We start from the raw sequence: 14,869 nt of genomic DNA, 5'->3' as shown, positions 1-14,869 counted from the left end.
GTCATACAAGTCGCGCAAAACTCACAAGTCGCGCTGAAGTCGCGGTAAAATCGCAGTAAAAAGTCGCTGCGACTTATGGTCACGGCAGTGTGAACTGGCTCTTAAGGACGTTTTATCAGCAAATAAAAAACAAATATGCTGTCACATGACCCCAGTGGGGTGTGTGACTTTCACAGCTTGTTACAAATGTATGGCTACAGTATAGTCCTTGGCCAGAGACACAGCCTGATAAATGCCAGTAGAATTCTTCCTCAGCACTGTTGCCAGCAGACTTGCAAGACAAAACACTCTGGCTCTGACTTGTTACAATCCCTTCCAGGGCTTTAAGGAATTAAAAAAAAAAAAAAAAAAAGTTTCACATGTAAAACTACATTGGATTAAACTGCCATGTCTTATTGGATAGTTGAGCTGTGTGTGGTAAGCGCTTATTCAGAATGTGATCACATTGACTGGTTGGACCAAGGTCTAATGGAGGTATGTCAATGTATAAAGCAGTGCTTGAAACAGAACAGATGGGGTGTTGGAAAAAGCCAGATAACGAAAAACAAAGTAGGTAAAGAATATACACAAATAGTGCCTTATTAGTCGCATGTTAAAATTTGTGAATTAGAATGTGTTTTTCTGGTATGCAGGGTTTAATTCCACTTTAATATATGATCTTTTTTTTTTCAACAGGAATAGAATCATTTTCAAACGGGAAAGACAGAAACAGAAAGTATGTGATTTTAATTAGGTACAAATATTTAATCTAAATATTTTCTACATGCATAATGGTTGATTGCTCTATTAAAGAACTGAATTAAAGCCAAACTTTCCATCATTTCACTAAAATTTACCTAAGCATGCAGAGCTGCATGCTGATATGAAATCATCATTGTTTGAAAAAAAAAAAAAAAAGTTATGTTTTCATATGCTTTTTGTTTCCACTTCTTGGTTCGTCTGAAGCACTAGTGACATAGGCTTGGGCTCACAGATGCTCCCTGGAAAGCAAACATCACCAGTGGTTTTAGGGAGATCTTTCCTAAACTGCAAGATCTCCCTGTATTGTCATACTGTGCATGCACTAAATGAAGTACATTATGTCATGCACCTCTTATCGCACATCCGCCCAACAATATTACTCTCGGGAAGACTTTTTAAAATAGATGAATGTAATGTCATGAGGCACAATTGCGAAATGAGACCCATGGCATTATGCACTCTATCTCGCATATGCAATACAATGTTTTGAGCTGTGGCACATACATCATTGGTGGGATGGCACGGAGAGAAAGGAAAAAGAAGTCGATGGCAAATAGGCAGCATAGAGGTAACATGAAAATGCCAAAAATGAACAACAGACTCATTGAATGGTCTAGATACGAGTTGCTGGATCTTGAATAATACAATCTGCTATTGAATTGATTACATTTTGTGGAACTTAAGTAATGGTGAAAAACTGGCCTCAGAGCCAGGAGACTGAATATGGTTTCCTGCTATTCAATCCAGAGGTCCAGCCAGGCCCCTGGGATATGAGCGCTGCCTAAACAGAATTTGGGCTCCAATAATTAAATGTAGTCGATATCAGATTGTAATATTCAGTTCAGCACCCCATATCAAGAGTTTTCCACACGCAATCTGTATCTCTTACTCTAAGACTCTCTTACCCCCACTTGCACCCTGGCTACAGTATCAATCATCGCCTCATCTCCGCACAGGAGCCCTCCCTTATACAGCTGTCCTTTTATCAACACCGCACACCTGTTTAAATTTAATTTGTTTTTACGTTATTACAGCATGTCCTGTAAGAGGGATTTTTATGCAAAATTAGACTGAAAGTCCACTTCCTGTGAGCTGCCCTGAGGAACACTTTCCTAGGTATCTTCTGTAATCCACAAATTGCTCCCCCCCCCCCCCATGTAATGGTAGTAAGCCTAGGTTGACAACCATGACTCTCTGTAGATACAGCGGAGATGTGACCCAACACTCCCTATCTCTAGGTGGCTATTTACACAATTTTCAGGTGAAAAAAATAAAAATTACCGAGAAAGAAATGCGACACCAGCAGATGACGTTTCCCCGAATCATCACCGACTGTGGAAACTTTACACTGGACCTCATGCAACTTGGATTCTGTGCCTCTCCACCCTTCTTCCAGACTCTGGGACCTTGGTTTCCAAATGAAATGCAAAATTTTCCACAGTTTATGATGATTTAGAGAGCCATGTCATCTGGTGTTGGTTAACTGTGTTTTATCAAATCCAAAGTCAGTGCAGTCCTCTTCCAGTAAATTCTAGAGCACTTCATGCTTCCCCCTGCTGACCAGCTTTATGGAGATGCTGATTTCATTTTCCAGCAGGACTTGGCACCTGCCCACACTGCTAAAAGTACCAACACCTGGTTTAATCATCATGGTATCACTGTGCTTGATTGGCCAGCAAAATCACCTGACCTAAACTCCATAGAGAATTTTGTAGGGTGTTGTCAAAAGGAAGATGAGAGACACCAGACCGAACAATGCAGACAAGCCGAAGGCCGCTATCAAAGCAACCTGGGCTTCCATAACACCTCAGCATGGCCACAGGCTGATCTTCATGCCGCGCCGCATTGATGCAGCAATTCATGCAAAAGGAACCCCAATCAACTTTTGAGTGCATACTATACTGTACTAGGTCATAGGGTTATACTGCCCCCTACAGGAGTAGGACACTAGGCAGAGAAAAAGCTTGAACATGCCTATGGGGCAGTCCCTGGGGGTATACTCCCACTTCCTGATATAGATATTCAGTTTTTTTCTGCCTAGTCAGGAGTAAGGACCTAGTTCCTTGCTGGGAAATTTTTTCTTTTTACATGGAATTTTTTCCTCTATTTACTATTTTGTTCCCAAGACAGCTACAATCAAATGCTGGACTGGGCGACAAACTGGATAATATAGATCCTTAGGGTCCCTCCAGTCCGGCTAGCGAGTGAGTACAGACCGCAGCTCTGTGCTAGGTCAGCCGCGACATAGCCCCACTGGACAGGGGCTGGCTTGCGAGTTAAAGTCTCGCGAGGGCGCATACTGGCTTAGGCCTGAGTCGCAACATTTCCTCCTGGCCGACAGCACCCACATTACGATGGAGCGGTGTCCTGTCCAGAGCGGTGCCCACCCTGTTTCTGGTGTGGTAAGTAGCTGTCACCCCATTACCCCTGGAGGGATTTGGAGTGGATGAAGGCCCTTCCCTGGGATGGTCGGACCCCCCGGGTTCCCAGCCCCTCTAAAATTTCAGTCACTGTGGGTCTCTTTTTTTTTTTTTTTTTGACAGCCTTGCCGCCATTGTGTGGGACACCTTCCCTGTTTTAGTGAGGGTGGACTGCCTGTGCTTCGGTGTCACGGCGGGCGGCCACCTTTTAAGGGGGCTATGTCCTCTATGAACCCCCTGTTTTTTTGCGGGGTCCAATAGGTGGTCCATTGTGGGCCGTTGGCCGGTGTCCCCTTTGCGGCATCACAGTCGGCGACCTCCCCTGATTGCTTTTTGGGGCGAGTTTAGTATATAGCGACCCTACTGGATCTGCGTCCATGCACCGAGTACTCAGATAGTGAAGATGATTCCTCTGCTTCTCTATTCACGCTTAAATAGGTGCTGGTGGATGCACTGTTTGTGTCAGTGCACGAAACTTTAAAAATGGAGGTTGCGGCTGATGCCGTGTCAGAGGCACCGGATTTTTTTGGCACCCACAGTCCCTCCAAAGCAGCAAGGGTGTTCCTATTTCCGCTTACCTTGACAACAGTGTTACAAAACAGTGGGGTTGTCCAAAACGCAGTGGTTGCTAAGCGTTTTTGCTTACGGTATCCTTTTGAGGATTTACTGCATTACAGGTGGGCGGTTCCATCTGTAGTGGACTCACCAGTTTCCAGGTCCAATTGAGCTACCTTCATTCCGGTTGAGGAGTCCCTGCCCTTTACAGGTCCAGCTAATAAGAGGGTGGAGGCTCTGGCCTGCCGTATGTGGCTGTGGCTGGTTCGGCGATTAGGCTGGTAATTACTATTGCTCTGGTGTCGCAAACTCTGACCGAGTGGGCTAAGCTTTTACGCTGGGACCTGGAGGAGGTGGAGCCTTGGTGGAGCTGGCGGGTCAGTTGGGGCTACAATTTGTCTGTGACGCCTCTTTGGATGCCGCTCCCCTGCTTTCTAGACTGTCTATCTCAGCAGTGGTCCTGCAGAGCATTATCTGGCTGAAATGCTGGTTTGCGGACTAGGCTTCTAAAAAGTCCTTGTCTGATCTTCCATTTGTGGGGGATCGCCTGTTTGGAGCTTCCTTGGATGACACCATCAAGGGCCTTACAGGGGGAAAGGGTACTCTTCTTCCTCAGGCTTCCAGAAGTATGGAGTCCTGTCGCAGACAGGGATCCTCCTTTTCAAGTCACAAGCGACTTTTTTGTCCCTTGGGGTCTCAAGATAAGGGATCCAAGCCCTTTCGGCCTCCGCTGGGGGTTCCAAAAAGTCTTAGTCAGGCAAACCACTAGCAGGTGCTACCAGACCTGCAGACAAAAATTCCTCTGCATTAAGGGGCGCCCTCATCCGTATATGTGGTGAGGGGAGGTCTTCGCTGCTTTCTGGATATGTGGACCTCCCTGATCCAGGACAAGTGGGTCCACTAAGTCATTCGCTCCGGCTACCGATTGAGTTTCGATCATGTCCTCCGGAAAGGTTCTTCCCTTCCAACCCGCACTTATCCCCAAATTGCTTAAAGGATCTCTATGAGGTGGTGAAAGATTTGTTACTTCAAAGGGTGATTGTTCTGGCTTCAAAGTTGGAAAGTTTTTTTCAAGGTTTTTACTCAAACCTGTGTACAGTTCCCAGGAAGGAGGGCAAGGTGTGCCAAATACTGGATCTCAAGGTGTTAAACCACTTTGTGTGGGTACAGAAGTTCCGCATGGAGTCCATGTGCACGATGGTGGCGTCCCTGCATCAGGGGGATTTCCACGCCTCCATCGACATCAAGGATGCCTACCTTCACATCCCGATATGGGTTGCCAATCAGCATTTCCTCTGCTTTGGTGTGGGCGAGGAGCATTATCAATTCCTGGCGTTACCCTTTGTTCTCGCTTTCGCTCCTCGGATCTTCACAAAAGTGTTGGCCCCGATGTAGCATTACTGTGTCAGCGGGGGATTGCGGTACTGGGGTACCTGGATGTTCTGCTTTTACGAGAGGAGTCGTAAAGTTGTCCTCGTTGGACAACTTGGAGATTACTCTGCAAATGCTGAAGGAGTTTGGTTGGATTCTGAATTTTCAGAAGTCTGCTCTGGTTTCTGTCCACTAGCCTAGTCTATCTGGGTCTGACTCTGGACTCGTCGGCTTTTGCTTACTGGCAGAGGGATGTCTCTTCGGACTTGCATGCACCTGTCCGGGGTGGGGAGGCATCCTCAGCACAGATTGTGCTCAGGGGGTCTGGTCAGACTTTATCTGGATCATTGTACAAGTCGTCTCCAGGGGTGTCCGACTGTCCGGTGCGGATTCAGTCGGACAATGCCACGGCCTTGGCCTATGTCAATCACCAAGGGGCACAAGAAGTGTCTTGGCGGCTCGGGAAGTAGCTGGCATTCTAAGGTGGGCAGAAAGATTTGTTCAGCCCTCTCTGCTGTGCACATTCCAGGGGTGGAAAATTGGCAAGTGGACTATCTGTCGACAGGTGTTAGACAAGGGAGAATGGTCTCTTCATCCGGAGGTGTTTCATCAGTTGTTTCCCTGGTGGAGTACTCCAGAGGTGGATCTGTTGGCCTCTCTCCTCAGCAGGAAGGTTCAGAAGTTTGTGGCATGGTCTCGAGATCCTCTAGCCATCGCTATACACGCTTTAGTTGCTCCTTGCAGTCCGTATCGTCTGATTTACGCCTTTCCTCTTCTCCAGCTTCTACCGACTGTCAGAGATCCACTGCTATACACAGGCGCACTGGTGCCGCAAACCGGCGAACTCCTATACGCATGCGTGTACGAAGAGGCGCCTTGAATAGCTAGAGGCTACCTCAGTATGGTTCCAGGCTACCTCAGTATAGCTAGAGGCTACCTCAGTATAGCTCGAGGCTACCAAATTGGCCTATTTAAGCACAGCTGTCACTCCAGGAAATTGCTGTGTTATCTTCAGCTCTTCCTTGTGATCCTGTGTTCCTGTGTACCTGTTGTTCCTGATTAATTGACCCGGCTTCCTCTTGACCTTGCTACTTGCTGCCCGCCCTGACCTTTTGGCTCGTCTGACTACTCTCTTGGTTAACCCTTATCTGCTTCTCTGCTTCTGGACCAGAACCTGCGCTCTGCCTGGCTGGGTGATCCTGGGGACCGCGACCTGGTGCTTGCTTGCAGCGTAGTCCATCCCCACCATTAGGGGCCCTGGTGAAAACCAGCTAACACTTAGAATCCGCACTTCAGGTGAACCTGTGTCCTTATCAGAGTACTTACCTTGGTGTCCATCCGGCATCCAGCTCTGCTACCACGGCCTTCTCATCAGGTGAGAGTTCTCTCTATTAGTCAGGCTCTACCTGCCATCCTGACAGTATAACACAGCCATGACCGAGCCTGCACGAGGTATCTCTCCGATGGATGAGATAGGTCAGCATCTGGCGGCTCTTACTCAGGCCGTGAAATCCCTTCAAGAGGTGTATACCCAGTTGGAAGGATGTGTGCAGTCCCTGGTCTCTTCTGCTGACCCTACCGCAGATCCAGCTTCCTCATCCGCCACACCTCCCACGGGGACCACGCCAGGACCCACGGTGGTCATGTTGCCCCCGGAACCGAGAGTCCCTACACCAGAAAGATTCAGTGGAGACCGCAGCAAGTTCCGTGCATTCCGCACTGCATGCGAATTATATTTTTCCTTACAACCCCGGACCGTCTCGCTGGAAGCCACAAAAGTGGGTTTCATCATCTCCCTCCTCCAGGGTGAACCCCAGGCTTGGGCCCATCGTCTGTTAGAAGAACGCAGCATGCAGCTTGACTCCTTGTCGTCCTTTCTTAATGCGATGGCCCAGCTCTACGATGACCCACAGCGGACCTCCGCCACGGAAACCGCACTCCACATGCTCCAACAAGGCCGAAGAGGTGTGGAGGACTACGTTACCGACTTCAGGTGGTGGAGTGCAGATACCTACTGGAACGATGCGGCCTTACGTCACCAGTTGCGTCTGGGTCTTTCAGAGGGGCTGAAAGACGAGCTGGCCCGTGTGGGTGTACCAGAAACTTTGGAGGAATTGATTGCACTGGCGATCCAGATTGATCGTTGGCTCCGCGAACGCAGAGTGGAGCGATATACCCAGCAGTCTCGCCCAGTCTGGATGTTGCCCCGAGTACCCACTCCCGGACGTCCTTTTCCCACCAGTTTTGTTCCTACAGATCCGGCTCCTGCTACACAGGTACCGGACACCTCGGGAACCCATGCTGCTTGGACTCATGCGACCTTCATTGACAGCAGAAGAACGTCTTCGCCAGAGACAGAACAATCTGTGTCTGTACTGCAGGGAGGCCGGTCACTATGTACGCTCCTGTCCTGCAAAGCTGTGTAAGTGCTTCTCCATCTCGCCCTCAAGCTATCCGTCACCCTCTTCCAGCACTACTCACCTGGCTCTGTCTGTTCTTTTTCAGCTTCCGGAAGGTATGGTACCAGTCACCGAAATAATTGACTCTGGAGCATGCAGCTGCTTTGACTTGTCATTTGCAGCACAACAGCACATTCCCCTTCGACCCAAGTCACAAGGACTCTCCGTATTTTTGGCAGATGGTTCACGCATCAAGTCTGGATTGGTGACCCAAGAAACCCCTCCTTTGCCTGTAACTGCTGTTGGAAATCACAAGGCGCTCCTGAGCTTGGACGCTATCGCTTCCCCCCCCCCTATTTCCAGTCATTTTGGGGCTGCCTTGGCTTCAGGCACATAACCCATCGATCAACTGGGCCTCTGGAGACATCCAATTTCAGTCTTCCTACTGCCAGAACCACTGCTTGCCAATGCCCCTCAATTCCCCCAGTATCTTGCTATGCACAGACTCTGATAAAGAGACACGGTCTCTCGTACCTGAACCCTATCACGAGTATCTGGATGTTTTTAGCAAACAAGGGGCTGAAACTCTAACCCCCCCCCCCCCCCACCGTCCCTATGATTGCCCGATTGAGTTACGTGGAAGAAAACCTGAAGAGAGGGTTCATCCGCCCATCCACCTCCCCGGCAGGGGCAGGAATCTTCTTTTGTAGAGAAGGACCATTCTCTTCGGCCCTGTGTTGAATACCGGGAACTGAACAAGATAACAGTTAAAAATCGTTACCCCCTTCCACTGATCCCCAAACTTTTTCAAAGACTGAGGTCTGCTTCTCTGTTTACTAAGCTGGACCTGAGGGGAGACTACAATTTGGTCCGCATTCGTGAAGGGGACGAGTGGAAAACAGCATTCCGTACCAGGTTTGGCCATTACGAATATCTGGTGATGCCTTTCGGCCTTTGTAATGCCCTGGCGACTTTTCAACATTTTGTCAACAACATTTTCAGAGATTATCTAGATGTCTTTGTAATTGTTTACCTGGACGACATCCTAGTCTTTTCTGCTTCCCTGGATCAACACCAAGAACACGTCAAGAAGGTCCTCCACCGTCTTCGACAACATAGGCTATACGCCGAACCAATAAAATGTGAGTTCGAACAACGGAGTATTCAGTTTTTGGGACTCGTAATTTCTTCCACAGGCATCAAGATGAACCCACAAAAGGTCTCTGCCATCCTGGACTGGCCAGCACCCTCAGACAAAAAGGGGGTACAACGTTTTATTGGTTTTGCCAATTTCTATAGGAGGTTTATTAAAGGATTCTCCGCCATCATTGCTCCTATTACGCAGCTAACCAAGCAGAACAATCGTTTCTGTTGGACCTCTGAGGCACAGGCCGCCTTCAGTGCTTTGAAGGGACTATTCACCACCGCACCAATCCTGAGCCACCCTGATCCCACTTTGCCCTATCTACTTGAAGTGGATGCCTCAAACGGCTGTAGGTGCGGTCATTTCTCCACATCAGGGTCTTAAAGATTTAGTCCACCCTGTGGCTTTTTTCTCCCGCAAGCTTTCACCAGCAGAGAAAAATTATGATGTGGGTGATCGGGAGCTCTTGGCCATCAAGACCGCCCTGGAGGAATGGCGGTATCTATTAGAAGGAGCAGCACACCCTATCCTGATCTATACAGATCATAAAAACCTTGAATATTTAAGGACAGCCAAGCACCTGAAGCCACGCCAAGCTCGTTGGGTATTATTTTTCTCCCGATTTTTTTTCTTTCCACATTACGTATCAGCCTGGATCAAAGGTTAAGCCTGATGCGCTCTCCCGGATGTTTGACGACCCTAAGGAGACTTCAGTGCCAGACACCATCCTATCCCCAAACCACTTTCTGCTGCTTCAACCTGACCTCCTGTCCCTTATGCAACAAGCCTCGAGGGATGTCCCCTGCCTCCCTGGAATTACATTATCTTTCCGAGATGGACTGTTATGGCGGGGTAACAAGATTTTTGTCCCTGAAAGCACTCGAGTGATGATCCTGGGCCTGTGCAATGACCACCCTTTGGCGAGTCACTTTTTTAGAAAGGGACTGTAAACAGTATGTAGGAGCATGCCCCATCTGTAACCGGAGCAAGACGGTTAGAAGCAAGGCCTGGGGGTTACTCAGACCACTGCCAGTCCCAGATAGGCCATGGAAAATGATTTCCATGGATTTCATTGTTGAACTCCCTCCGTCTGAAGGTTGCTCTGTCATTTATGTAGTGGTTGACCGTCTATCAAAGATGGATCACTTTCTGCCACTAAAGAACACCCCCTCCGCCCCAGACACTGCTCAAATATTTATCAAGGAGATAATCAGGCTTCACGGGATCCCAGCGAACATAGTTTCCGATAGAGGGGTCCAATTCACCTCCCGGTTCTGTAGATCCCTGTGTGAAACCCTAAAGATCAAGCTATCCATGTCATCAGCATACCACCCTCAGACGAATGGACAAACAGAGAGGACAAATCATACTCTTGAACAGTATATTCGGTGCTTTACCACGTTTGTCCAGGATAACTGGGTGTCATTATTGCCTTTAGCGGAATTTGCCTATAACAACGCCGAACACTCAGCCACAGGCCATTCACCATTCTTTGCCAACTACGGGTTCCATCCATCATTTTTCCCTTGCGTTGTCTCTGAGTCCACGGTCCCTGCAGCTCGGAGTGTCGCTGAATTCCTCAATCTCAACAGCAAACTGCTACAGGAAGCGATGGTCAAGGCGCAGGCAGCTAACAAGGTGATCTTCGACAAAAAGAGGAAAGGTGAACTGATCCTCCAACCAGGGGACAAGGTTTGGCTATCAACAAATAACCTCCGCTTGGCCTGCCCCTCGAAAAAAATGGCACCCAAATTTATTGGGCCATTTCCAGTAAAGAGGAAACTTAACGAGGTATCCTACGAACTGATCTTGCCTGAGTCACTTAAAATCCACCCTGTATTTCACGCTTCGCTGTTGAAGCCTGCCTTACCTGATCCCTTTCCGGGTAGGGATTCTAGGCCTCCTGACCCTGTGGTGATTGACTGTGATGAGGAATTCGAGGTGGAAGCTATTTGGACTGCAGAAGGAGGAGGAACCAAATACAATTCCTGGTTAAATGGAAGGGCTATGGCCCAGAGGAGAATTGCTGGGAGCCCGAACAGGATGTCCATGCCCAGGAATTAATTCAGGCTTTTTTCCGCAGCCATCCTCCGAAAAGGAATCTTTTGGGCACCGGGAGATTGCCCATAAGGAGGGGGCAATGTCAGGGATCCACTGCTATACACAGGCGCACTGGTGCCGCAAACCGGCGAACGCCTATACGCATGCGTGTACGAAGAGGCGCCTTGACTAGCTAGAGGCTACCTTAGTATAGCTAGAGGCTACCTCAGTATGGTTCCAGGCTACCTCAGTATAGCTAGAGGCTACCTCAGTGTGGTTCGAGGCTACCTCAGTATAGCTCGAGGCTACCAAATTGTCCTATTTAAACACAGCTGTCACTCCAGAAAAAAGGCTGTGTTATCTTCAGCTCTTCCTTGTGATCCTGTGTTCCTGTGTACCTGTTGTTCCTGATTAATTCACCCGGCTTCCTCTTGACCTTGCTACTTGCTGCCCGCCCTGACCTTTGGCTCGCCTGACTACTCTCTCTTGGTTAACCCTTGTCTGCTTCTCCGCTTCTGGACCAGAACCTGCGCTCTGCCTGGCTGGGTGATCCTCGGGACCGCGACCTGGTGCTAGCTTGCAACGTAGTCCATCCCCACCATTAGGGGCCCTGGTGAAAACCAGCTAACACTTAGAATCCGCACTTCAGGTGAACCTGTGTCCTTATCAGAGTACTTACCTTGGTGTCCATCCGGCATCCAGCTCTGCTACCACGGCCTTCTCATCAGGTGAGAGTTCTCTCTATTAGTCAGGCTCCACCTGCCATCCTGACACCGACACTACTACGCAGGATCAAGGCCGAAGGGATTCCGGTCATCCTAGTGGCTCCAGACTGGCCTGGACGGTCTTGGTACGCCGATCTGGTACAGCTGGTTGCCGATGCTCCTTGGAGACTCCCTCTCAGGGAAGATCTACTGTCCCAAGGGCCAATCTTCCATCCTGCTATACAGTCGCTGGCTTTGACGGCTTGGCTGTAGAAAGCCAGGTGCTGAAGGACAGAGGGTTGTCTGCCTCTGTGATTCCTACATTGTTCAAAGCTAGAAAATCTACTTCTAGGTAGACTTACCATCGTATGTGGAAGACGTACATTGCATACTGTGAATACCTCCGGGTTCACCCTCGATCTGGCCTTAAGTACTATCAAGTGCCAGGTCTCGGCCTTGGTGGTTTTCTTTCAACGCCTGTTGGCCATTCACTCCCTGGTGCATACTTTCTTCCAGGGCGTGGGACATTTGGTTCCTCCAGTGCGGTCTCCATTGCTGCTGTGGGACCTCAATTTGGTGTTGTCCGTTCTCCAGAAGCCTCCCTTTGACAATATTCGGGAGATTCCCCTGCTTACGTTTTCTCAGAAGGTGGCCTTTTTTTGGTGGCCATTACTTTGGTGCGCAGGGTGTCTGAACTGGCAGTGTTTTCTTGTCGTTCACCTTACCTGGTGGTTCACAGGGATAAGGTGGTTCTGCATTCATGTCCTTTTCTCCTTCTGAAGGTCGTCTCTGACTGACTTTCATCTTAATGAAGACATTGTGCTGCCCTCCCTTATGTCCCAAGCCTAAGCCTTCAAAGAAAGTTGCCTTGCACTCCCTGGATGTGGTTCTGGCAATTAGGGTGTATCTGACAGCTACGGAGCCTTTTAGGAAATCAGATTTACTATTTGTCCTCACGGATTGACCTTCAAGGGGCTGGGGGCTTCTGCTATGCCCATTTCCAGATAGACAAGATGGGTGGTGGTGCAGGCCTTTTCCATCAAGGGTCAGGTTCCTCCGTTCCCTGTCAAGGCTGTTTCTACGTGGGCACTTAGTGCCTTTTGGTGCAGGTTGGCAAGGCGGCCACTTGGTCCTCTGTGCACACTTTCACAAAATTTTATACAATAGAAGTGCTGGCATCTGTGAATGCTGCTTTTGGCCATTTTGCAGGCTGCTGTTTGAGAGGATTAGTCCTCTTTGAGGGTGTTTTTTTTTTTTCAGGTGAGCTTCAGTTGTTAACAGATGAGCTCCAAGTTACTTGGTTGGCTATGATTAGCCTTGGGGAAGTTTGCTTTTTCTGCTGTTCCCACCCCCATGTTTGACACTGTTTTGCGACATCCCTACGGTTAAGAAGATGAAGAGCTGTGCCTGTCAATGAACGAAAGTGAAAATGGGATTTTTGCCTTACCATAAAATCCATTTCTCTGATGTTCTTTGATGGACACAGCACCCGCCCCTCTATGGAGTTGGGTTTTTTCCTTCTGACACTGCTTGTTATAAAACGAAATCCCTATAGCAGGAAGTGGGACTATACCCCCAGGGATTGCCCCATAGGCATGTTAAATCTTTTTCTCTGCCTATTGTCCTACTCTTGTAGGGGGGCAATATAACCCTACGATCAAGAAGATGAAGAGCTGTGTCGGTCAATGAACATCAGAGAAATGGATTTTACGGTAAGACAAAAATCCCATTTCTCTTTCCTTCATTGACGGACACCGCTTCATATCTTCTTTGACCCTTGGGTTATGCTGCTCTCCATAGGAGTAGGACTAGGCGGAAACAAATTTTACTATGCCCCTAGGGCAGTCCTAGGGGGTATACTTCCCATTTCCTGCTATAGGACTTCAGTTTTTTCTGCCAAGTCAGGAGTAAGGACCTGGTTCCTTGCTGGGATCTCTGGTCCTGGCATTTTTTCCTTTTTTAAACTGAATTTTTTTCCTCCTTTTTTAATATTCTTTTGTTCCTGTGCGAACTACGATCAACTGCCGGACTGGGAGACGCGCTGGATATCCTAGATCCTTACAGTCTTCCCAGCCTGCCTAGTGAGAGCAACCCAACTTTAGCTCCATGCTAGGTTGGCTGGGACATAGCCCGAATTGACGGGTGCTGGCAGGGAGTGAAACACCTCGCGAGGACGCATAGCCCTGGTCACGACACTGGTCATGACCTGAGTCGCAGCGTACCTCTGGCCGCAGCACCCCTATTCCAAGATGGTGCGGTGGACTGCCCGGAGTGATGCCCGCTCAGGTCCCAGGTGTGGTGAGTAGTGTTCCCCCCTCTCCACTGGGAAATGTTGGGGTGGACGTGGGCCCTTTCCTCGGATTGGTAGGTCCCCTATGTGTCTTTCCTTCCCACCTTGTGTTCCCCCCTATCCCCCTCACTAGCAGGATTCCCCTGTACATGTCACCCTCACCTACCCCTCTTAGTCCACCCTCCCTGGTCTAGTCTGGCTGGTTTAAGGTACGGGGTCATGTGCAGTTGGGATACCTAAGCGTTTCACTAGGAGGTATCCTTTTGAAAAGCCCCTTTTGAATAAAGCCGTGCTTCTTTCGGGGGAGGATTCCCCTGTCTTTTAAAGACCCTGTCGATAAGAGAGCCGAGGCTCTGGTCCGATACCTTTACACTGTGGCAGGTTCAATCTTGAGGCTGGTGTTTGCCATCACCTTGATCTCCCAGAACTTAACGGAATGGTGAAAGCTTCCTTGCCAGAATTTGAAAGGGGGGTCAACATCCTCCTGAGCTGGCGGATCAGTTGATACAGGGGTTACAGTATATCTGTGATGCCTCCCTGGATGCGGCCCATTTAGCCTGCAGAGTGTCTGTGACACCTTGGACCCTTCGCTGCATGATTTGGCTGAAATACTGGTCTGCGAGCCAGGCTTCCAAAAAAAAGGTGTTGACTGATCTCCCTTTTGTATGAGATCATTAAAGGTCTTATGGAAGGTAAGAGTACTCTGCTTTCACAGGTTGCCAAGAGCAAAGAGCCTTGTCGTATATGTGGTCATTTCTTCTCTGCTCACAAACAGCCCTTTCATCCCGCGGACTTGCAGGTCAAGGGACAAAAATCCACCCGTAACTTCTCGGGAGGTTCCAAGAGGCCCTGGGCTGGTAAGTCAAAAGTGGGTTCCTCTGGTCCCACAGACAAGCCCTCCTCCTGCCTGAAGGGGTGCCCTCACCCGTATCTGGGGTGGGGTGGACATCTTCCCTTCTTTCCAGACCCGTGGATCTGTCATTCAAGACAAATGGGTCCACGAGTTGATTCGGTCCGGTTACAAGATCATGTTTCGGTCCTTGCCTCCGGCAAGGTTCTTCCCATCCAACTTGCGCCTAACCCTGGATCAGCTGCAGGGCCTTTACGGGCGGTGCAGGATGTGCTATTACGGGGAGTAATTGTGCTGGTTTCAGAATTGGATTGTTTTCAGGGATTTTATTCAAATCTGTTTATTGTTCCTAGGA

The 14,869-nt window shown here is 49.1% G+C and overlaps 1 protein-coding gene across 1 annotated transcript in view; it reads left to right on the top strand.

Annotated features, from left to right (window-relative positions):
* Nucleotides 1-14,869, top strand: part of REDIC1 (regulator of DNA class I crossover intermediates 1) — a gene marked incomplete at both ends in the record, with an annotated part of 108,956 nt that overhangs the window by 12,947 nt on the left and 81,140 nt on the right. The window contains one exon of the mRNA XM_082253534.1: nt 676-715. Within this exon, the coding sequence (XP_082109660.1) occupies nt 676-715 (40 nt within the window). The remainder of the gene's footprint in view (nt 1-675; nt 716-14,869) is intronic.

Source organism: Pelophylax lessonae, assembly GCF_965119305.1.
Source record: "Pelophylax lessonae genome assembly, chromosome: 4".
NCBI lineage: Eukaryota > Metazoa > Chordata > Amphibia > Anura > Ranidae > Pelophylax > Pelophylax lessonae.
Note: the sequence above shows the minus strand (reverse complement) of the source record. Positions and strands in the feature narration are given on the sequence as shown.